This window comes from Podarcis erhardii, assembly GCF_964252035.2.
Source record: "Podarcis erhardii genome assembly, chromosome: 2".
NCBI classification, from domain to species: Eukaryota; Metazoa; Chordata; class Lepidosauria; order Squamata; family Lacertidae; genus Podarcis; species Podarcis erhardii.
In genome coordinates, this window is record NC_138498.1 from 74,564,638 (window position 1) to 74,589,314 (window position 24,677).

Consider the following 24,677-nt stretch of genomic DNA (forward strand, 5'->3'; position numbering starts at 1 on the left):
CTACACCAAGATTCCAATTAGAAAAGGAAAGCACAACATCCTGAATGTTGATTGGTGCAACCACCATTCCCCACAATAGACAAAGTCTCTATTTTCAGTCAGCAAAAATTCATCATAAGTTACGTCTGGCAACATGGCACTTTCTTGGTGGATCCATAAACAAAAAGGCTTTTAAGTATCAATGAGATTTCCACAGTACCTTTGAAACACTGATCTCTTCCAAGCTAATTTCCTGAGGGTCTTGGCCTCCTATGCCAGCAATCCCCACTTTTAGTACTTTGCCATCATCTGCAGAATAAGATGTAAGGACATATCACGGTTAACTGCACCAGTTCTTGCTGCGCAGAATTGGTTAGGTCAAAGTTAGTCAAAGCATTTTATTTGCACAAGTCCAGTAAACTATCTCTGAAAGTTGCCAGTTTTGGGACTTCCGGGTTAGCGCCATCGGCAATGGCGGAATTCCTCTGATCCAGAGGAACCCGCTCCACGAAAATCGGGTCTTGCCGCCGCGGCGAAGGTGGAAACCCCTTAAAAATCCCAGGCGGAGGAAGCCTGGGAACATGGGATTCGGCTGACACCAGGAGCCCTACATGCAAGGAAACCCCTTTTGGGGGGGTCCGAAGTGACGTGGGGGTGAGTGGCGCGGTGTCTTGAATCGACCGCTATTTTTACGGAGTGAAGCCGCACAGCCGTTGCCGGAGAGCGCTGACTTTTTCCTGTGGACAATTGGACTCTAAAACAAGTACCCGTGAGTAGAACGGAAAATTAGGCTAAGAAACATTTTAATTTGGCACTCAAGCGGGAAGGCTCTAAACAGGAAATCCGCCTTCCGTTTTTGTAAATAATCCGAAGCAAAAATTGTGCAAGCTAAAGTCTGAAAAGCTGTTCATAAGGATCTAAAATTCCTCCTGTTTCAACCATCCAAACCCCTCTTTGAAGCAGGAGTAAAGAGGGGAAATTTGACTGTTTATACCTGCAGGAGAGAGAGTAAAGAAAGATAAATTTCCACCTTCTCAAACCTGGGAACGGGGTGTCAGAGACAGAGACTTTTGGTGAGTTCATTGACCGTGAAAGAAACATCTTTTGACAGACAGCTACAGAAGAGATACAAATTATCTTCAATGTTGCCCTTTGCATTTAAAAGGAATTAAAAATTCGAAAAGTGAAAGTAACTTTCTTTTGTTGGATTTGCTTTTAAGATGGATACAAATAGAAACTGCCTCCTCTAGAGGGAGTTTGTTAAATTGTTGCTGGAGTCGATCTGGGGTTTTTCCAGCTGTGGTGATTAGGATCCTTGGAACAGACTGTGACCTTGAACAAAAATGTGTCTGGAAGAAACTTTGGTGCTTGCTCTTTGCAAGACAAGCGCCCTGTTAGAACAGTTGCATGAGAAGATGGATTTGATGACTGTTGCAGTTAACAATTTTGGACAAACAGTGAATATTTATACAGGAATTACTCAGGAGCCAACTCAAGAACCTGATTTGATGGAGCAAGTGCAAATGCAGAAGACAGGGGAAGAAATTGTTGAACTTCAAGCAATACAAACAGGAGCATAAGCCGTTGATGTTGAAGGTTGAACCTGGAGCGGGCCAGGGGAGATCTGGAATTGTGGGGGCCCTTAAGTCTGGAGGGTCCTTGAAGCATGTCTTTAAATACCCTCTGGACTACGCTGTTGACTGTGGGGAATGGAACTATGAGGAATGGGCTGATCTCTTGAGGAAAGATGGAGACATTTTCGAGTTGGAACATCCCCGAGATCTACTCTTCAATGAGAAAGGAAAGAAACTAAGAAAGAGATCAACAAAAGAGAAGGTAAAGTGCAAGTATAAACAAGAAGAAGATCTGCAGAAGGGACATGGAAGAGACTTAAGAGCCTCGGACATAAGATTACCAGGTTGATGGACCAGAAGAGAAGGACAATAAGGACTGACATAACCCGAGACCAGAAAAAAGAGACGCTGGATGAAGATTGGAAGAAAATTCTTAAAGTTTTATTTTGGAAATTATTGTAAAATTAATGAATATTAGGAAAAACGTTGGAAGGAAACTATTTGGCTTTAGTAGAAATAATATGGAGTTATGTATAAATAAGCATTAAGTCTTAAGTTTTACGGTATTTTATGGTAAGATAAGGTTAAAATAAATTAAGGCAAATTGAATGACAGAATATAGTAGTGAAAGATGGAAGGATTTGCTGACTTAATTGACAGATTAGGTTTTTTAAGATAAATTATTTAATTGAAAATTGAGTGTTATTAGGTGAAAATGCAAAGTTATAATATATTTAGATGAATTATCAAGATAAAAGAAAAAATGGAAAGGATTTGCTGAAATTACTAATTGAACTAGAATACAAAAAAGGGAGGTGTGAGGTGGTCAGGGAAACAAGTAAAGGAAAGTTAAGATATGGAAAGGATGATGTGTTTTTTTTTTTAAATTGCTTTTATATTATTTTTACTTCTTTTTGTGTGTATTTTGTATTTTTTGTTCCTTTTTTCTTTCTCTCTTTTACATTTTTGTAACCTTTTCGAAACTTCAATAAATACTATTTATAAAAAAAAAAAGATGCCAGTTTTGGATACTCCAAGGTATGAAGAACAGGAAGTTAGAAACGATGCATCCATTGTTCCTGCATTACTCTCAGCATGCAGCAGAGGATTCAGAACACCATGAGTGCTACACAGCTTTGCATGCAGAAGGTCCCAGGTTCTAATTCCATGATTCTATTAATCCCTGGCATCTCCTGGCAAGGCTTGGAATGTCCTCTGCCTGAAGCCCTGGAAAGCTGCTGTCAATCAGTGTAAACAATACTGAATTAGATGCAGTGATGGTCTCATTCAGTGTATGGCAGCTTCATTTGTTCCTGATGGTTTTTGCTCAAACACCACTATTACAATGGCCTTCACTTAATTTCTATAGAAGTTTCTTTCAATGCTTGATTTGAAGATTGGATAAATCAGCTTTGCTTCTAGATCTCAGTGGCACAACTGCACATTATAGCCAGTTACTTTCACGTACTGTTACTAAAGAGGCTTCCAAATGGAATGGTTGGCAATGTGGTCAAGTGATGATGCCAATTTTCATTTATGCCTAGTCCCCATACACTGTCATGCCAAAACTCTGTAGGGTTGCTAACCCCTCAGTAGAACAAATGCCAGCCAAGATTGTGCTGGCTTCTGCACCAGTTGCGGATTGTTATTTTGAGTTTGGGGAAAAGTGGGAATGTTGGGCTGCTTTCTCAAATATGAGAATCAACATAATTATGTTCATGCCATGCATAGGGTTAATGTGTGCAACCCATACATGTCCACAGGCTGCACAGCTAAGGTACACAGGATGGGTGGTGGCAGGGCAATGTAGCTACTCAGCCTACTGAAACTTTGGTGATTGGTCTCTTTCCCCCAACCCTTCCCTTTATCCTACACTAGAATGCAAGCACAGGCTCAACCCACCATATCTGCCACCATCAACTACAGAAGCAAAACACTTTTCTTATTAACTTGGTTATGAGCACCTGAGCCATACTTTCCCCCAATGATACAAATTTGTAGTGTAGACATATGTCCTATATTCACAGGGGCAGGGAGAGAGACTATAAAAGTTTTGACTCCCTATAATCTTATCTTAGGCTGTGTAGAATGTGGAGTTCTCAGAAGTCAACACAAACACCTTAAAAGTTGAAGGCATTTTTGTTCCAAAAGAGCTTTCCCAGCTGGATGAATAGGTCTTTGCCATGGGTGTCCACTTTGTGTTGCTTTCAGGTTTGTTTTCTGGTATTTTTGTGCTGTTTTTAATTATATTTTGTACATTGCTTTGGGAATAAGTGATGCATGATTAATAAATAATAATAGCTGTTCAATGCACAACACCGCTGAACACTGACAATATCCCACAACTTTCTTCCATAGTCTTTTGTACGGAAGATTTTCATATGGAAGGCATTCCATAGCAATAATAATGTGTTATTTCCATACAATTTTTTGGCTGTGATAAGTCTTTCTTGGGATATCACGATCAGATTAGTTGCATGCTGTGCTCAAGATGTGGACTCATCAAGCATATTTATATAGAGCTATTATGATATTTTCTTTGTTATATTTCATCTCTTTGCTAATAATTTCTAGCATTGTTTTGATAGCTGCAATGTACCAAGCTGATGTTTTCAGTGATCCCTATCCAAAATGACAGCCTGTAGTTTCTGGAATCCTACTTTACATTTTTATATTTGTTTAAAATGTGTATCTTTCAATACTTCGTAGAGAATCAGATTTTTATTGGTAGGCAGTGCTTTTTTCTGGGGATACTCAAGGGTACACAGTACCTGCACCTATTTTCCTCCTATAAGAAAGCACTGCTAGTAGGAAAATTATGCTTCAATTAGCAATCAGAAGGGTCACTTCTTATTTCAGATTATACTCATGTTAATAAACAAAAACACTGACAAAAACTGCAACAAGGCTTTGTGATAAATAGAATGGCAGTGTACAAAGAATGCCCACTCATGGGCTGGTGACAGCCAGTACTGGCGCACTGCTCTTTCCCCTTAAAGAGCAGAAAGAGATCAGCATGACATGGGTGGGGAGGGGTGAAATGGATCTTCCTCCTCATCCATAACCTGCTTCCTACATTTGCTTCTCTCCAGCTATGTTTCTCTTAGTGGGGATCTGCAATAGGAAGCAACCCTCATGGGGAGAAAAATGGTGAGGGAAAGAGGTTCAAGGCCACAAACACAGGCAGTGGAAAGACGTGGCTTCCATCACCACACTCCCATGCTGTGGTATCCATTAAAAAATTCCCCTCTCCAAGCCCTGCTGCTTTGTAGACATTTTGCATGATTTGGGTTGAATCATGCCACCACCATATCTAATTGCACCCTAAGTCTCAGCCGGACAAATAATTGTAATGTAACAATTAGCAAAAATTCTCACTTTCAGTTTCTTGTTAGGCCATTCCAAAACTCTTCTTTGTTCTGAAGTCGATCCATCAAATTTGATGGCTATACTTCCAACAAGTATGTTTAGGATCACAACCTTGAACCTCAAATCCTTCCCTCTCAACCTCTGGAGCTCCTATCTGATCTAATGCAGTACCTACTGAGGTGAGATTCTTAGGGACGGGCAGTTCTTTGTTAACAGCTTTTCAGAATAACATCAGGGACCATTTCAAAATATAAAGTTGTCAGATTATTTTACAGCATTTTGACTGGGCAAACTCCTAAATTACTGCGACAATCTCTCTTCCTTCATCATGACATCATGATGTTTGGGCACTACCATCCCTCGCCTTCCTTTGCCTGCTGAGCTGGAAAGGACACATGAAGGGCCCATGGAAAAAAGACCATTGTGATGTAGTGTGTCACAAAGAGAGCGGACATCTTTAGCTACCACCCTCTACCTGTTCCAAGGAAGAGGACATCAACAGGTCCAGCCTCTGTCTCCACTCTGTCCACCAGCATCTGCTTGATCTGGAAGGCTACATTGGCTCTCATCAGAACAGGCTTCCAATGGAGTGGATAGACGGGGTCCCACATCAGATGGTGGGTGCGCATGAAGCCAATCACTTCATCAGGGAAATCCTTTGTTGACTGGAGGAGTGGGTCATATGTTTCGCTGGGACACTGGCAGAGAAAGAATGAGGACATAAAAAGAGTACAAGACAGTACAGGATTCAAGTTCCACAATAAGTAGCCTTCTTGTTCTGTAGCAGCAAAATAACGAAAGCAATGGGGGTACCTTAGAGCCTACCAATATGTGGCTGTCTCCTAGTTCTTTCCAACCTCCCTATTTGCCAGCTATTTATGGGCTGGCAAAAAAAGTCTTCATGACAATTCATCACCTTTTTAGTACAAATTTATACTAACGTTCCTATGCAATTCTGCCTACTATACATCTTTTTGCAAAGCAACCTTCCCTAACTAACAATGCATTTTTGCATGTCATTTTCACTACTATAGGAATTCTAAGCACACTTTACTCCAGTATGTGCATTGCAAAATGTGGAAAACTGCAAGTGCTGAAGGAAGGTGGTTTGGTTTGGTTTTTATTGTCCCAGATAGTGCAAGTTAGTTAGGCTCACCTTTAAATGCGAACTGAATCAGATTCTGAACTCCCCATCCCTGGCTGAAACTTTTGTGTTTTAAAGACGTACCGTTCCAGGGCGGGGGTAGGGGATCCGTCCCCTGAATTCCACCCACTGATAGTCCAAGCCTTCCTTATGTGCAAAGGGTCCATTGAAAGCAGCCCGAATGGCTGCCAAAGAGTAAACACATACAGCAGAACCACTAAAAATGCCACTGGGAAAGAAGAGGGGACAAAAGTAACTGGCAAATCCTAGAATCATACTCTACTGATGCTGTGGCTATATGGTACGTGCATTGTGTGCACCTGAAAAACTGTTACGTTGAAAGGTTTCTACCTTAGAAAATAGACACTTTATTCAAGGATTTGGAGGACCTTCCTGCATTCCAGCATTGATTCAGAGAAGCACTTTGTTCTCACTAACTGTCCTCCATGTTGATCTTTGCTTTGTGGAGTGTTGTGTTTTGTAATGGAATACTGCACAAAACCCCATCCCACCTCCCCCATGCCTATGAGTGGCTTAGCACAAGGTGCACTACATTTTGCAAGTATTTGGACTTGGGGAGAGCAATTGTTTGGTAGTGCTTTTTCATGCCTCCAATTCAGAGCCAAGGAAACTCATTGCATAAGGTATCTGTGCACAAGCACTGTGTTTAAATGATGTGTTAGCCTTTGTCAATGCTGAAGCACACCCGGTGCGTGCACAAACAATGAGTCAATTTCTTGATGTTGGTTGTTCATCTTAACACTCACCTTGACACTGTGAAGAGGCCATAAACAAGAGGGTTCTGTGCATTACGGGTGTGAAGGAGGAATACATCCTCTGGAAAGAAACATTGGGGCGGGAAACACATGAGATGAGATGAGATGAGATGAGGAGGTCTGTGGTTGGCTGCTAGAACCATCTTGAAGACTGAACACAAGGGAGAGCTCTAATCGTAACAATGTCTCCACCCTTATGGCAATTGCAGCTTCAGCTCCAAAAACCCCAACACCACCTAAGCGGGTACTTCAGCAGCTGTTAAGACAGAGTTGGGGGGAACTGGTGGGCAGAACACAACAAATCCTGCTGTACTAGTTATGACCAGAATGGTGTGTCCAGATTAAAATTCTGTGCCAAGTGTCTTAGCCCAAGACAAGTTGAATTCTACACCCTGGATAAACTAGAAACTAGTGTGTCTTCCCAAACTATTTTGCTTAAAGGGGAATGCATGCATACCTACACACAACTATTAAATGGTAAATAATTAGAAAATAAAGCATCAATTATTAACTGCGCTATGTCTTGTATTAAATAATAAGGATGTAGGTTGGGTAGTGACTGTGGTGTGCTTTATTTTTGCTGTTGAAAAAAGGGTGTCCGCAACTGAGTACTTAATGTCTGGTAAAATATTGTTGTGTATTAATGAACCCTCAGTGCTCTTGCAGCAGTGGTCACATTTCCCATTTCTGATCACAGAGGACTGCACATTAGAAAAGAGTCCCTCCCCAGAAAGAAGTACAATCACAAGTATTGGTCTACCCACCTCAGAGTGAAAAGTGCAGGTTTGGTGGAAAAGAGCTTTCAAATTAAGTATGTGTGCATTAAGAAATAATGTCCTCACCCTAATACATATGATGATGGCCATCCAGCCATTGAGAAAGTAAAATGGAGGAACTTCCTTCCACAGATTCACCCACTCACTCAAGCAAGGTTCAAGGTGGGGCAGAGAGGAAGGCATGGAAAAACGATGCTGAACCAGTACTGCAGGATGCAAGTCACTCCCACCAATAATAGTAATCACTGATTACCACAGGAAAGAATGAGAGAATGCAAAGCAAACTTACCCAGCTGATCAAAGTGCGTTTCGGTGCCCTGCAGACCTGGAATGGAGCAAACCAGCCGGGCTTTTAGGAATGTGCTCCAACGATTGATGAGGCTGTGCTTCCCACCAACATCATTCTGCCAGCCAGAAAGAGGAGCCAGTCAGGACTATAATCTCATCCACTTATGGAAAGCCTATGTCCCTGTCTCAAGCTACTGCTTTTACTGGAATCAACCCTATCATGGTCACACAACTGGTGTGTCTTAAAACTTTGGATGATCAGGATTGTCCAGCTCTTCTGGCAAAAGTGGAACACCCAAAGGGCCATTTCCCCCTACTTCCATGCAGAAGGAAATCCCATGGAGTCCCAAGTCAACATGGGATTGCAACCACAACATGGCCGCAACCTCAGGCTGGTTCTCAATGCACACTTTCTGACTTCAAGGTGGTTGTTCTGCCTGATGAAAAGAACGCTTATCAGATGAGTACCATGTTCCAAGACAGAGGCAGAAGGAAAATTATCCACACTGGAAGCTGCAGAACAGCCTACAACACCCAGCCTACAACACCCATCATCCCTGACCATTGACTATATTGGCTCTGGCTGATGTGAGTTGGAGTCTTCATCAAGCACAAACTCTGTATGCAAAATGAAAGTACACTGCACACTAAATGTCTCAAAGCAATGTGTACTATAACACAAAATAATACAAACTCAAAGAATATATGTACCAGTCTCAAATCAATATTTGAGAGATATATGCAATCTTACAAATTATAAATTCAATGTTACCAAGTTCAAGAGTGAGTTGTGTGAGTTGAAGTCCATCAACATCTAGAAAGCCAGAGGTTCCCAACCCCCATCATAGGAGGAGGAAAAAAAGATTTTATGTACCCAGCATCTGGGTACCAGTGTCACTCTGAGAAGAATTCACATTCAGACAAAATGCAGGTCATCCCACTGGGGTGGGGAGGTAGCGCTCAGTATCCCTTTCTGGCCTGTTAAAAGCATGATCATATTGGCAAACACTAAATATTCAAAGCAGCAAGCAATGGTTCCTGTAGGCTGAGCTGATTCTTTGAATCACAGCTGGGTTGTCCAGTTGACTCCCCTCACTGACCTTGCAGACCCGTGCCACCCGGGTATAGATGCGCCTTCTCTCCCACTGTCCAGCTTCCACTGCAGTCTCCCGGAAAAATAAGTACACCTTATCATCATCATGGTTGTAGGTGTCGGGAATAGCATAGGCACCAATAAACACAGGCTCTGCAAGGAGGGAAATTCACTTAAAAGTCAAAGGATCACAGAATTTTAGAGTTGGAAGGGATTCCAAGGGTCACCCCTGCAATGCAGAAGTCAAGGAGTCATAGCTACAATTCAGTTAAAAATTGCTGGCAGCAAATATATATACATGTATATGTATGAATAAATAATTTTAAAAATCAAGGCAACAATAAAAGAGGACAACTACGGTTGCAAAAAAAATTCAAAACGACAAAAGAAAACCCACAATTACGAAATTCGTGGGCTACCTGTCCTTTTTTTGCCACTTGAGGCAGGAAGGTATTGCTACCCTGGCTGCTGCCCTGCTGCTGAAGCCCTCCTTTCCAGGGTAGCATGGCTATAGGAGCGGAGGCTTCTGGTGATATCTTGCCCCACATTTTTATGTCCCACACATTCCTCCACAATCCCTCTGAATGTAGAGTGGCTCAGGGAGACATTTCTACCCATCTCCTGTTCTCTGGTCAATCAGTTCTCTGCACTACTCAGTCAATCTCAGTCCAGAAGTATCACTATCACCAAGAGATCCCACCCATTTCTCTCCAGGCAGAAAAACTATTGAGTTAATTTGCGTGTCAATGTAAATCTGTTCATTCATTTTGGATTTTGTTGTTTAAAGATTGAGTTTAATATACAAAACAGACCTACAACCTTTCCCTCAACTTGCTTTGCTTGGAAGAAAGGACATCTTTGCTCCACCAATTGCTCATAAAGAACTTTTAATATTCCTTCTCATGGCAGCATGCATGGAAATGACCATGCAATGGGCATGGACAGTAGCCCTGGCTGAAAAGCTGACGTGTCAGATTCATGCGACCAAAGGGAACTCTAACCCCCATCCTTTCTATAATGTATGGCAACTGTTTTTTGATTATCTGTGCCAAGAAGATTATGTTTATAACTCCCTGAGATCTTATGGTAATACATGGAAATATTTTTTGGAGTGAACTTGATTTGATATTTTTAGGCAATGGGGTTGAAGTGTTGTGAGTTATCATGATGGCAACACGGCCACATTAGTTGGTTTACGTTCCACATCCTTGTTGTATCACTCTGTAGGTGAAGAGCTACATGCACAATAATGGCAGACTTGTTAGCTAACAGAGATCATATTCTGAGCAGCTGCTTCTACCATCACCCACTTACCATTTAACCAGTAATCCTGGTTCTGTTCTGTCCGGATGTAGTTCTGGTCAACCCTGTCAAGCTGTGTACGGAAAAAAGCAGCACTGCTGCCCATGAAGTCAACAGAAGTGCCTGAATAAAACTCCCCATCTGTCAAATCCAAAAAAGAAAAAAATATATATTGGCAGAAAAGCTACATTCCAGATCTCTAAGGAAGATTATTTCGCTTCATACCTACACTCTGCACATTTTAAGTAAGAAAATTAATATTGGGCTAACAATTTATGTATGATTGCTCTCTGACCCCTCCTTAGTGTTCAACAAATAGAAAAGTCCTCACTCAATATGGAGATGCAATAATGGGAAAGAGGATTAATATATCAGAGACAGGGGTGTCCAAGAACATTTTTGCTGTAGGCAAAATGCCCTGCTGATGCTCTGCAACACTGCTCCCAACACATTTGGACCTCCTCCCTGCCCTTGCCACAGTGCCCACGCTGTGGTGGTGAGGTTGCCATGTTAGGGCGAGGACATTGGACATTGTGGCAGCAGCAGTGGTGGCATGGGTGAAGCTGTGGCAGGGCTTCCAGTAGTAGGGCGGGTGGATCTGCTGCCTGAAACAATTTTTTTTTGCCTCGATCCATGGAAGTGCTGGCCTTGACCAGAGACCATGGATCAGAGAGTGGGGAACCTTTATCCACATGAGGACCACATTCCCTTCTGGGTGACCTTTGGGGAGGGGGACACATGTCAGTGGTGGGCAGGGCAGGAGTAAAGTCAGCAGAGCAATGAATGTGCATTTTAGTCTTTTGAACAGGGCTAGTTTCTTCATAATCACACATCCTTCTCTATCATCCATGTAGACAAACAGGAAGCTCAGGGGCACATTCCAGCCAGACAGAAACACCCAAGGAGGATTACAAAATAGGGCTGAGGGATGTGACTTGGGAGGGGGTGTGGCCTGGGGAGAGTTCCAAGGGCCGGACAGAGAGGAAGGCCACATGTGCTCCCTGTGCTTGAGGTTCCCCATTTCTGCCACTGAAGAAAGGAGGCACACAGAGACAAAGATTGCAAAAGCCACTGCTGGAACTAAACCTGTTAATATATATTGCATTTGTCTTAAATGATCCTAGCATATATTGGGTTGGATCCACTTGTGCTCTGATTGATCCAGAAAAGGTCTACATTAGTGAAAAGGGGAGGGAGGCCATTTTTGCTTATTCCCTCTTCCCTCTCCCCCACCTCAAAATATGAAGAAGTTTGGGGGACCTTTTGGAACAGTGTGGTTGGTGGCCTGCAGGATAAAGAAAGATCTGGAAAAATGGATGCTTCTTCCTCCTGGCTTTGGGTCCTAGAAGCCTCTGCTGAATCAAATAGCGTTCTGTCAGTCGAGGGATGCTATTGGATACAAGAAGCCACTGTCTAGGTTTCGTGCCTGCTTTCTGTTCACAGTCCCTCTTACCTATGAGCAGCCCTGTGAAAGGCTCATGGGGGCTGTATGGACACTTGCCTCTTCCAGATTCTACGGAGGACGTCACCAGCTGCATAGTTGGCACCACTGGTTCCTGCAGAGGACCATGGAAAAGATTTCATAAGCATCACTGTAAACAGAGCAGTCACGCTCACAGCGGAGATTGTTTTACACATCAAAGAAATTGGCTCAACAGTCCTGGCTGCTCTCCAGGGAACCTCCTGAACTAGAGAGTTTTAAGGTGCAGGCTGTTATTTTAACCACCGTCACCACCCCTTTCCACTCTCTTTGCTCACACCCAAACTATTTGCCACAGGAGTATCCTACTGTGGTGCATTTGTCACCTGCAAGTGATACCCATTGCAGTGTGGACTGTGTGGATGGTTCTGTAGGGGCTCAAATGGATGGGTGGCATGTGGCATGGGGTTAGACTAAATTATTTTTGGTCTTCTCCACCTCTGTGACTCAAATAGTCAGCACTACCTACCTTGCCTTTGGTGCTAATGTTGTAAAAGTGCTTTCGGGCGTGCTGTGAAGCTTTTCCACAGAGTGGCAACCTCACAGAAGTTCCAGATTGGTTGTTTTCTCAGTGCTATGGAGCTGCCCTTTACTGAACATACTTGAAAAATTTATCATACAGTTGGAACTTTAATGATGCAGGCCAGGAGAGTTATTTATTTTGCTTCTCTTTACTTTGAAGTGAATAAGAAAAGCCCATCTAGTCTAGCATCTTGTTCTCACAGTTGCCAAAAAGACACTTAAATGAAGTTTGAAAGAGGACTCTCCCAAATTGTGATTCCCAGCAACTGGCATTCAGAGGGCTGAGTCTAGAAAAGCAGAAGGTTAACCTGTTAGATGGTCTGAAGTTCCTCTCTCTTCATTATACTGTACTTTACATCACCAAAAAAGCCTCAGCCTCCCATGTACATTGTGCATTTGTGTGCTTTGGGCTTTCTTGCCCAATGTGTTTCAGTTCCCATTTCTCCACTGCCCTTTAACACTACCTTTGACTGTTTTTTCATGGATTGCCATTTGCTCTTGATTCAGCAGTAAAGAATGAGTTTTTGCAGGGAAAGCTCCAGAGCAAAAGAAACAACAACATTCAGATACAGAGCTTTAAAGTGTAGACCAGGCCTGGAAAGCATGGAGGAAAGGTAAGTGTGGAAAAGCCTTACACATCTTAAACAATCAATTTCCTTAGGAGAGACCATCACTGTAAATTAACAGGATTAATGAGGTGATTGATTTGAAGCTCTTTGAAACCTTGAAATCAGGTATAAAAATACTAAGCAATATGGTGCCTACTTATTATTTGTTCTCGTATTGTGCTAATCCAAAGAATTTGGCCTTTGACCAACATAATCCAAAGAGTCAAGAATAGCCTTAAGCCTGTGTCTAGGGTATTATGCCAAAGTCTGACTGGAATTGGCAGGATTGGCCCAAGTGAACAGATTACTGGATTTTACCCACTGCTGGGATGGTTGCTATGGAGTTACTAGAGAGGGCAGAATGCTGGTGTGGAAGTTAATAATACCTGAAGAGAATAAGTGATTGTCTCCTAAATCCCTCATCACTTATTCCTTCTGGGCATCTCTACAAAATGTTTTTGTACTGTCTGCAGAAAGAGCAAATGCACAAGACATCTTCTGAAAAAGGCTGGAAGAGTGGGCAGCTGTCCTCCTTCCTTACTGTGGAAAGCATCAGAAAATAGTCTCAGTGAAAGAATTCCCTGTTCCTCAGAGAAGCAGGTGATATTGCAAAACACAGGTAAAATATAATGCTGGCTTTTTTATCTGACGCAAGAAGTCAATACGACAATCATTCCCCTGCTCTTAAATATACAATAGTAAGCACAGAGGGAGAAGTTGGATGCAGAATGAGTTATACAGCATCTAGATTCTGATACCTGTAATACTGGCCTTGTGGATGCAACTCACCTCCACTCCATCTCTGAGATATATGAAGGCACATATGGGCTGGTAGGAGCCTGTTCCACAGGCAAACACATGAGTGCTGTTGAAATGCTGGAGAAAGCGGATGAAATTGGCACATTCCATCTAGTAAAGGAGTCAAAGATGAAAAAGATGGCAGGATTTTACTTGGACATTTTTGGTTTGACCCAGTATTCCCACCATGAAAGGAAAGGAAGTATCTGACTTACAAGCTACGCATCTAACGGTATTTGCTGGGCGATAGCTGGTTTTCAAAATCTGGTTTTCAAAATCAGCTAAACATTGCAATATATTGATATATCACGGTATCTGAAATAAGGAAGGAGCTACGCAGAGGCAAACAGAACAATGTCCTGGCAACTGCTACTACTTAAGGGTCTAAAACTGAGAAATGGTGATATTATCAGTCACCTCATGGTGATATTGTGAGGTTTAGCTGCTGATAACTTTGCAATGTGTTGCTGGTGAGTTATTGCGATGTTTAGCTGGTGAGTTATCGCAATGCTGAAAACCAAATATCACCTAGCCCTTATACAAATTGTGATTCAGCAATATATTGCCAGCTCAAATATTATGAAACAATTATCATGATGTGAACTTCAAACTGATTTTGGACGATATATTGATATGTTGCCCAGCCCTACAAGCTACTGATGCTGGATTGAGGCCATAGCCTGATTTACTCATCTACTTACCATTTGAGAAGTTGCTCCTGCCTGTGCACATCCACAAATCACTAAACGAATGTCTTTATACAGTGGTACCTCGGGTTACATACGCTTCAGGTTACAGACACTTCAGGTTACAGACTCCGCTAACCCAGAAATAGTACCTCGGGTTAAGAACTTTGCTTCAGGATGAAAACAGAAATCATGCAGCGGCGGCACAGCAGCAGGAGGCCCCATTAGCTACAGTGGTGCTCCAAACGGCCCTCCGGAACGAATTAAGTACGTAACCAGAGGTACCACTGGTTCTTAGCTACAATCCTATATCCTATACTTACATGGGAGTAAGCCTCAGTGAATTATAGACCATTAATTGTCCATTTGTATGAATGGCTTTAGAGCATGTAAGAATGGTTTTTTGGTTTTAGGATTTATGGTTTTTGTAGTATTATCTTATTTTTGTGTTGTATACTGCTTTGATGGCCTCAGGTTATAAAATAGTTTATAAATTTGTAAAATAATGATGGTGGTAATAAAAACATCAACATCAGTTCAGTGGGACTTACTTCTGAGTAAGCATGTATAGGATTGCATTGTAGTTAGTGATCACAGATCATTCAGAGGAGGCACCTCAACCTAAACCATGGAGCCTAAAGTCCACCATTTTTACCTTAGGATTCTTCCCAGCCAGTCTGCAATGCTCCATTTGCTCTCTAGGAGCTGGCCAGAAAATCTGGAAGAGAAAACACAACCAAGAATGTGGATGGAATCCTTTGCAGCAGTAAGTGGGATATGCACATGAGAAACGAGGTTCAATCACCTAATGAGACGTCCCTTCCACTTTTCTCCCCACACTCCCTGTATAGCACATGGACCAAATCCTGATGGCTGTTTTCTGTTTCTCTCTCTTCCCACCCCACCCCAAAGCAACCTCCTTCGGCACTCTGACCTTCTGCGGTTCTTTGTTGGGGCTGTCAAGGTTGAGCAAAAAGATGTGGTCCTTAGCGCCTGCCATCAGCCATGCCCTCTTTTCGTCCACAAGTAGTGTCTGGAGTGCCAGCTCATCCTCAGAGTCCAAGAGCAGCTGAGAGCTGTTTGATCTCAGGAGGTCTATAAGGTGGAGCATGCAAACAGAAATATGACGATGGTGAGCTCATCCACACTTCTACCTGTACCCTGCCTAGAAAGCACAGGTGGGTGCAAGTAGTTTTCTGCTTTCTCATGCTTTCTAGGCCCGGGTCTGTGTGGTTTTGCCTTTGCCCTGCCACTTTCCCCCAGAAAACCCACTCTTTAGCAAGGAATCATAACAAATGGTAATATGCGGAAAACCCAGTTGCCATGCCTGCTCACTCTCTCCTAAGAACGATTTTCGGAAGCCAAAAGTCCGGTGCTGCTTCTGTGGCTTCCGATTGGCTGCAGGATGCTCCTGCAGCCAATCAGAAGCCGTGCCTTGGTTTTTGAACGGTTCCAGGAGTCAAACAGACTCCCGGAAGGCATTCTGTTAGAGAACCAAGGTACGACTGTACTTTTGTCCATTTACTGTATTTATTTTCCCCGATTTGAACTATAAAATGGTGATTTTCTTGAGTCAAAATGAGAGTACACCTAAACAACAAACACTCTGTGAGGTGAGTGAGGCTGAGAGACTTCAAAGAAGTGTGACTAGCCCAAGGTCACCAGGAGCAGAGACGTGAACCAGGTTCACCAGATTACGAGACTACCGCTCTTAACCACTACACCACACAGGCCTATATAAAGGCACAACTGCCTATATTGTGGTGTGGGTGCAATATTAGTGTAGAACACTGACAGGAACAATAAGTAACCCATCAAGGGATACAGTGTGTGGACTTTGCACTCTCTATGTGCAATTGTTGCTGGAGACAGATTGCATGTCACATGGAAATTAACTGATCCACATCACTTTTTAAAAAACAAAAACATACCAGGGTAACCAGGCTAAGAGCAGAGAACCATGTCTGAGAACCTTTATTGCTAAGTATACTTTCTTTCTGGCTCTTTCATTCGTTCCGTTTTCATCTGGGCAAGGGAGCCATGAGACAGAAACTGTGTGATGCTGTAGTGTAGACCCATCACCCTTTGGCATATGTCCCTTCCATCCCATAGAAAGGTGGAGTCTGGCTGGAAGCGGGAGGGGAGACATGGCCATCCTCTTAGCAGCAGTTCAATGGGGATGAGCAGTGTTAGTGTGAAAGAGAATGAAAGTGACATCATTGTATTATTGGGGCCTATTTTACACAAAAACTTCGGGAAGCAAGCTTTTGAGTTGTGCAGAATACTTTCTCAAACAAAAGAAGGCTCCAAAACAAGGAACAAAAACAAGGAAACCTACCATGTTTTCATTCAATGCTTCTGTTTTTCTAGCTGTGATGACTGGTATTTAAACAGAGAAAGAAAAAGGTCTGCCCCTCCTTGTGCTCTTGCCACTGCACTGGGCCCCACAATCCTGACACTCCCCATTGACAACACTAGGAAAGCCATCGTTTTGCTGCTGTGGTGGGCTATTGTTTTTGGCCTTATGCTCTTAAGCACATCTTTCCTTTGCACTCCCTGCCTTGAGTTTTCTCATTTCCTTTTGGCCAGCCCATCTGTTTCTTTCTCCCTCCCACCTATTCTACTCCCAGGGTGGAGGGCGCCTCCGAGGACTTTCCAAATGTAAACCCCGTCATTCCTTGTATCCTTGAACTTGGTTTGATATCTGTGAGTCACACCTCCTGCCATTGTCTTCATTGCCCCTTGGTCCTCTGCAAGCTGGGAACTTCCTTTTAGCTGAGACCAAATATTAAGCGTTTTTCTAGCATGTCTGACCCTAGTACACACTTTGAAGTTCTATTCCTATCCAGCTAAAGCTTCTCAGCTGTTTGCTTTTCAAAAAAAGCCAGATCGATTTGTTTAATTTTTGTGGCCTGTTATCACTGCTGGCAGTATATCTGAAACTCTGTGCTTTGGAAATGTTTGGCCCCATTGCAGACCACATTAATCTTATAGTCTCTTTTTGTCTAAGTTTGCCTTCTATCACCCCATCCTAAAACCACCATCTGTCAAACCACTTTCAGCTCTCTTTAAATCTATTGTTTATCTCCACTCTCTGAGTTCTAGTCAAGGAAATTAACTCTACCTAGAATTAGCAGTAATGCATCAAAGCTCCACTACACCCATTAACTGGTACTTCCTTTGTAAATAAGATCCACCCGACGTAATAAATAAGATCCACCCGACTGTCTTGCATTTCTCTTATTGATCCTGCCTTTGGTTGTCTCCAGACTGCCTTAGTTCCAGTTACAGATAGGTAGCCGTGTTGGTCTGCCATGGTCAAAACAAAATAAAAAAATTCCTTCCAGTAGCACCTTAAAGACCAACTGAGTTAGTTCTAGGTATGAGCTTTCGTGTGCATGCACACTTCTTCAGATACACATTCTGTGTATCTGAAGAAGTGTGCATGCACACGAAAGCTCATACCTAGAACTAACTCAGTTGGTCTTTAAGGTGCTACTGGAAGGAATTTTTTTATTTTGTTTTGTCCAGACTGCCTGCATTTTGTGGGAGAGATTGGCGTGCATAATGGAAATTTAGGCTTGTGCAATTAAATAGGATTAAAATGCTCTGTTGTCCTAGCACAACAAATTCAATTTATTTTAAATGACTTTTTGTGGTTAGGAGTGATGTGGAAATGTACTGAAAAGTGTGGAGTGAAGGGATGATTACTGAGAAGATACATAAACACTGCACAAGCAAATTAGAATTAATGCCCCTTGCTGTATATCCTTCCCACAAACAAATCAGGATGAACACTCAATAAAGACAAGATACAGTCCTACCTTGAATCCTGAACGCCTTGGTACTCAGACGTTTTGGCTCCCGAACGCTGCAAACCTGGAAGTGAGCTTTCTGGTTTGCGAACGTTCTTTGGAACCCGAATGTCTGACGGGGCTTCCGCGGCTTCCAACTGGCTGCAGGCAGGGGCATAGCAAGGGAGATGCAGTAGGTGCAGCCTGCCCCTGGTGACCCCACTGACAAAATGGTGGCAGCACTCACCGTGGAGCCTGCAGCGCGCCTGAGCCACACGTCTCTCCTGGGAGTGATGTAGTGGCTTGAGCACCCGCAGGCTCTGCGCTGCCCCAAACAGTCTGCCCGTTGCCTCCCCCTCAGTTGTAGGGCGGCTGAGTGGGAGGAGGCAGGCAGACTCCTCTGAGGCTGTGCTGTGCCCCCGTGGGCGGCTGGCCCCGCCCCCAGGCACAAGGCACAGGGCACATGAGCTGCCCAAGGCACCCAATCGGCTTGCTCCACCGCTGGCTGCAGGAGCTTCCTGCAGCCAATCAGAAGCCGTGCTTTGGTTTCTGAACATTTTGGAAGTCAAACGGACTTCCGGAATGGATTCCATTTTACTTCCGAGGTATGACTGTATTGTCTAATCTCCATGTAGTTCTTTTTGTCCAAAACATGTTATGAATATTGGATGTATCTAATTTTTCTCTCTCAGCACTATTACCTCCAAAGTAGCACTTTGCCGGGGTTGGTTGTCACTTTAAAAAAATGTACCTCTCACAAAATTTCAGGGAATATAATAGTCATGATAAGCAGAAAATAAGCTGGCGCACTTCCACCCATCACTACACCCACAGGCCAGAAAAGTTTGCACATATAGAATTACTGCATGTTGCAGCTCTGATTAGAAGTACTGGGCTTATGTCAAGGGGGAAAAAAAGATTGCAGCCACCACACAATGTCTAGAAAATTGCTGCAAAAGAAAAAAGAAGCAAAATGTCACTGGTCTTATCAGCCCTAAAAAGGACTTCATAGACACAATATTTCCTGAGCTGCTTCTTTTTTAAGGGTATATGAAGTATTGGAGCATTTCTAGAGGGTAGAAGGGCTACTCATTGTTTTGCTCTTGATGTTTTAGGTGCTTCAGGAGACAGAGGCAACAAAGGCATACCACAAAAAGTCTGAGTGCTGTAGAGAGAATTGCCTTGCCCTTTGCCTTTCTGGTATACAGGTTTTGGTTAGAGAACTGCATCACACCATTTAGAGAAGTGTGAATTTTGAGGAATAGTTGTGTTTTTATTTTTATTGTTTTGGGAGTGCAAATTAGGTAGGCTCACATTAAAACGCAAATCAAACCAATTCCTCTCCCATCCCTACCACTGTCCAATGTATCTTTGTGATGTTTGAGGCCACTGCATTTCACACAAAACTATCGCATTCAATGTGCCGACCAGTTTGTGGTGTTGACAGTATCATACTTACTCTCATCTACACAAGTTTGCCACTTGAAGAAGAAAAAAGAGAGAAGCAAAATCTCTGCCATACAAGCTAATTGGAAAAAAATGTCTAGATCCTCTGAATTGGTTGGCATTCGTCTGTCTCGGGAAACAATAGAAAAGTGCACCTTTGGGGGATCCTCTAGATCCCAACAGAATAAGTTAACATCTGCGCATCTATTGTACTCACCTGGGAGGGCCCAGAGAGTTCACCTGCAAGTCATTTAAGATTAGAAAGTACAAAAGAGCAGAACAAAGAGTCTCAGATGGACTGTTCATCCTATATTAATGTGGCTTGAATGGATTGCATATATTCAGATGCCTGAGGTAGTAGAAGAGGCTTAACTTTCAGAGAGGGTCACAGGATGAGGATTTTGGATTAGTGAATGTGACAAAGGGGAAGGTGTGTGTGAGAACCCTTAGGTCAGATACGCAGCCTGCATCTGCCTTGTCTTTGTCCTCCTGTGTGGATTAGTTATGGCTCAGGGTGTCCATCCTAGGAACTTACTTGAAAGACTGGCAAGACAAGTCCTACCTTGATATGAGAGGCGGAGGCGGGGGACCCACTGCTTCCAGGGAGTACCGTTCTCAACTGTCAGCAAAACAACCCAAGCCACTAGGACTACGTTGGTGGTGAAGCAGCAGCACCTACAGAAAGTCAAGCTGATCATCCCCTCGCCACAGTCAATAATTCCTATGTCAGCAATAACGTCTTGCTCATAGATGCATTTTCTTGCCAGAGAGAGTCACCTGAAAGATAAATGGAAAAGATTCCTTACTAGACTCACAGGTGCTAGGAGGTCTAGTGAATGTAGCCCAGTCATTCATTGTCCCAATTCCCCTTTTCTTCCATCGTGAACCTTTCTGGGTGGGCTGGATCTGGCTACGTTTCTGATCTAGAAATATATTGGTAGCTAGCATATGAGAAGTGTAAATACTCAGGATGTTTAGGTTAAAACTACCATTTCAGTTACTTTAAGTGTGGGTCCCTCTGCATTCTGCTTTAAAGCAGAGGCTTTTCCTTCTGTTAAACAAAATGTCAAAATATTTCACTTTTTCCTCTTTGTGATTGACTTATTTTCCTTTGTCCCGGTTCAGCCTTGGCAAGCTGCTATCCTGGCAACATGGATCCTGTCAGATTGTGGATAATTAAAAAAGGATGCACTTGTCTTGCCAAGACTTGAAACCTGAACTTAGGCATATTTATTTGGGAATAATGGTCTAACTCAGGGATGGGGAGCCTGCAGCTCTCTCTATTCAATAATATTGAATACTGCACCTCCCATCATCTCTGCATTGGCCATTCTGGATGGGACTGATGGGAGTCCAATCCCATTGGTCCCAATCAGCATGACCAATGCTCAGGGATGATGGGAGGTTCAGTCACTGGAGAGCCACAGGTTTCCCATTGTGGGTCTAATTGTGACAGTGACTAAATCTGACTCATACATTTGAACATGGTTTGTGCTGGAGAAGTATAAAGTGGGAGGTGAGCATGATTTAAAGCAGTAGGTGTAAAAAGGATGCCCTACTTTTCTCCTTTGATATGCCTGCCCATGAATGAATTTCTCTAAGCAGACTCCCTTCTGATCTCAGAGCTTAGCCAAAGGAAAAAGCAGTCCCTGCCCATTCTAAACAAGAAATTGCCCCTTTTTATAGTTATTCAATGGATTTTATAAAAAGAAAACACATGGGCCTGGTATGTCACATTTAGTTACCTACTAAATTCCTGCTGAATGCAGTGGAACATACTTCACAAGGTTGTAGATTACAACTATATGTTTCTATAAACTTGGGAGAGAGGTACAGGACTGTGGCCCTCTAGATGTTGTTGGGACTCTAGCTCCTATCCATTGGTCACGCTGGCTGGGGTTGATGAGAGTTGTGGTCCAAAAACATCTGGAGGGCCACAGGTTCTGTACTACAAACACTGAAATGTTTGTCAGAGGCAGGAAGTTCATTTTGACATTTTGTTCCATAGGGCTTGTGTTTGGAGATGACCCAGAGTGAAAGTAGATTCTGGCTCTCATTCTATGGAAGAAAATAAGTTCAAATGTAAGCAGGGAGGCCACAAAAGGGGCAGAGGAAACAGGAAGAACAGGTACAAACATGGTGCTTCCATGCCTTGTATGCTATTGAAGGATGTTATGATCAGTCCATCAGTTAATATAAACTCTTCGTATGAGTATGGAAAGGTCCAGGTCGTTAGGATAAGGGAAGATGCCTGATGAAATTTGTCCTATTTTGGTGGCATCAAATTGTGAATGTTTTTCAGTGCTCAAAATCTATTTATACCAAGTGGCGGGAAATGTCCACGTATGTCTCCAAATGAAAACTACATTTCTAAAAGTAGGATTTTGAAAACTGGCCACCAAAATCTTTGTGCTTAAAACAGTGTTTCCCAAAGTGGGCAATACTGCCCGCTGGGAGGTGCTGGAACGATCCAGGGGAGCAGTGGTAGTCTCAGGTGCAATTGGGGGGGCACTGAATAATGCTAAGGGGGTGGTGGAAGCATAAGGAAAGAGTAGAAGAAAATGATATTTGGAAAAACCATTTGTACATGTTTCATCTGTTGTGTAATGACACTTATTGCCAGGTCGGATGCCAGCCCCGTAAGTAAGATTTAGGCAGAAATATAGATACATAAAAGAACACAAATTTGTCACTGCATCTTCCTGTTCGTTCACTTAAAGAAGGTAGATTTCCAGAAGGCTCTGAGGTTCCCAAACTGACCCCTTTTCAGAAAAAAACAAACCTATCCTGTTGCTATCCTGGCAACATGGATCCTGTCAGATTGTGGATAATTAAAAAAGGATGCACTTGTCTTGCCAAGACTTGAAACCTGATCTTAGGCATATTTATTTGGGAATAAGGGGGTGGTGGAAGCATAAAGGAAGGTATTAGGAGAGTAAGCAAGGTAAAGGTAAATGACCCCTGGACGGTTAGGTCCAGTCAAAGGCAACTATGGGGTATGGTACTAATCTTGCTTAGGGAGGTGGCGTTTGTTCACAGACAAACAATTATATACTAATATACAAAAGTATATATCAACTGGGAGCTTAATTTGTAATCCACAAGCCAGTTTAATTTGCTGCAAATAACTGCATTTAAGATTATGTAGCATCTCCTGTAATCCTAACATGGCATCACTGCTGTTACAGAAAAGCATTGTCTTCCATCCCATCATATGCAAAAATAATGCAATATTTCTAAAAATTTGAATCTGGCAGGAATCTGGGCAGTGCCACACCTGATTATTGTTCTGGGAAACAACAGTGAAAGATCAACATTTTCTGCAGGACATGAAATGTGAAAGTAAAACATGTGAGTATTTGCCTCTTTATCTATTTATTTACAAGTTGTTTTTTTACCACATCCTCCCATTCTTCCACCTTAGGAGCACAGGTTGGTTTACAATAACAAGTGTATAACATGCAACCTATTACTGCTCAAAATATATATTTTAAAAAGAGCAACAAAAGAACTAAATAGACAATAGGATGCTTAATACTGACTCTGTTTGGGAACCCCTGAACTACATGATTCTGTAAATAGAAGGAAGCAGAAACTTGGTGCTATGGCTTGAAAAGGGAAGGCCTCCCCTTTTAAACAAGACAAATGCACAGTACATTATTTAATGTAACAGTGAATGATTGAAATGCAAAAACAATGTTGTTTCTTCATTTCTAAGAACTCACCTAAGGTTTTAGCAACTGCTCAGACTTATGTCTGATTAAACATGGTTAGAAACAGGCTAGAACTTGTATTTCACAGCATTTCTACTTGCAAGCTTCAGATACAGCTTTTGGTTTTGCCCATGCCAATGGGATTGCCTTAGCTTAAGTGATGGGTGTGACATTGTTTTAAAGTGAAAGTATGTTAATTTGATGCTTTGTGTGAATCAAACCACCTAAATGTACGGTAATTCACATTCCCCTGAAGCAAAGGCAACCCCCAACCACTACTACACTGACTGAAAAGTTTCATTCAAAGCCAGCTTGTTTTCTACCAACTTCTGTCTCCTCTGTATTCCTGATGAGAGTAAATCACAGTCCAAACTATAAGCCATTGCCTAAATGCATATCTTAGAGGTGAACAGAAGAAGCAGTTTGTCATAGCAATGATTTATGCATTACAGTGGGAGAGCAAGTTTCTAATGGATGGAACTGATCTGTAGATGATAAATCTAAGCATAATTTAAACACTGAGCATATGGAAGTTTCCTATCTTCCCAAGATCTCCCTAGTATTACATTCCTTTTCTCTTTAACTTAACACTAACGTGTCCGCAGTGTGCAACAGGCTGCCAGGTTAACATTAAAAAACTGAAAGGCTCTCCGAAACTATGATTCTAGTTTTGTTACATGCCATGGAGAAATAGGGATTTTTTAAAAACTGGCGTAAGCCTAAGGGAAATATTTATTCATTTATCTGGAGTATTTTTACTCCACTCTCTATAAAAGTACTCCAGAACAGCTTATAAAGATTAATAAAACACTCTGGTTTACAAGCTGAAAGGCACAACACAAAAGGAAAAGAGATTGGGTGGGAGAAGGAAAAAAAGAAAAGCCATGCTCTAGTTTACAAGGTGACACCCACCCCCAAGAGCAGATGGACCTTCCACTGTGGGCTGCTTGCAGTTAAAAAACAGGGCTTCCAAGAAATTGCCTTGGGTCTTGACCTTTCTTTGCAGAGCATATTGTCCCCCTCATTGGTTCATATGATTGAGGTGGTCCCAATGTTCTGGAGCAAAGAATTTTCTTTTAAAACAAAGGTCTTACACAATAAGGGCAATCTAGCCATCCTGCTCAGTTTTCTGACCCATGCCTCCTTCCTATAGCACTTCTTATGATGACAGGCATTATGCACTAATGCTGAGTTTGTACATTGCCAAATTAATGTGTCTGTCTGTGCATGGCTATAATATCTAGTTCAGTTTCCCATGTGGATATTCTTGAACTTGCTGAGAGTTTCCAAGCCAGTGGCAAGGTGCCTTGGAGGATCCACCTGGCAAGC

At 42.5% G+C, this 24,677-nt stretch overlaps 1 protein-coding gene across 10 annotated transcripts in view; it reads right to left on the minus strand.

Moving 5' to 3' along the window:
- Positions 1 to 24,677, minus strand: part of LOC309335440 (semaphorin-3D-like) — a 63,728-nt gene that overhangs the window by 12,089 nt on the left and 26,962 nt on the right. For 8 of the 10 annotated variants that reach the window (XR_014153502.1, XM_081850477.1, XM_081850476.1 and 5 more), the window contains 13 exons: positions 20,198 to 20,412; positions 18,220 to 18,411; positions 15,330 to 15,490; positions 15,051 to 15,113; positions 13,701 to 13,820; positions 11,755 to 11,857; positions 10,314 to 10,442; positions 9,007 to 9,152; positions 7,908 to 8,022; positions 6,834 to 6,903; positions 6,151 to 6,295; positions 5,398 to 5,620; positions 200 to 288 (listed from right to left, as the gene is read on the minus strand). Coding sequence is in view for 9 of the 10 variants with exons in the window: in XM_081850477.1 (XP_081706603.1) it covers positions 200 to 288; positions 5,398 to 5,620; positions 6,151 to 6,295; positions 6,834 to 6,903; positions 7,908 to 8,022; positions 9,007 to 9,152; positions 10,314 to 10,442; positions 11,755 to 11,857; positions 13,701 to 13,820; positions 15,051 to 15,113; positions 15,330 to 15,490; positions 18,220 to 18,411; positions 20,198 to 20,333 (1,692 nt within the window). In the remaining variant the exon portion in view is untranslated. Of the gene's footprint in view, positions 1 to 199; positions 289 to 5,397; positions 5,621 to 6,150; positions 6,296 to 6,833; positions 6,904 to 7,907; positions 8,023 to 9,006; positions 9,153 to 10,313; positions 10,443 to 11,754; positions 11,858 to 13,700; positions 13,821 to 15,050; positions 15,114 to 15,329; positions 15,491 to 17,519; positions 17,560 to 18,219; positions 18,412 to 20,197; positions 20,413 to 24,677 lie in introns of those variants that run through there. The other 2 variants (XM_081850480.1, XM_081850482.1) reach the window with 2 other exon arrangements.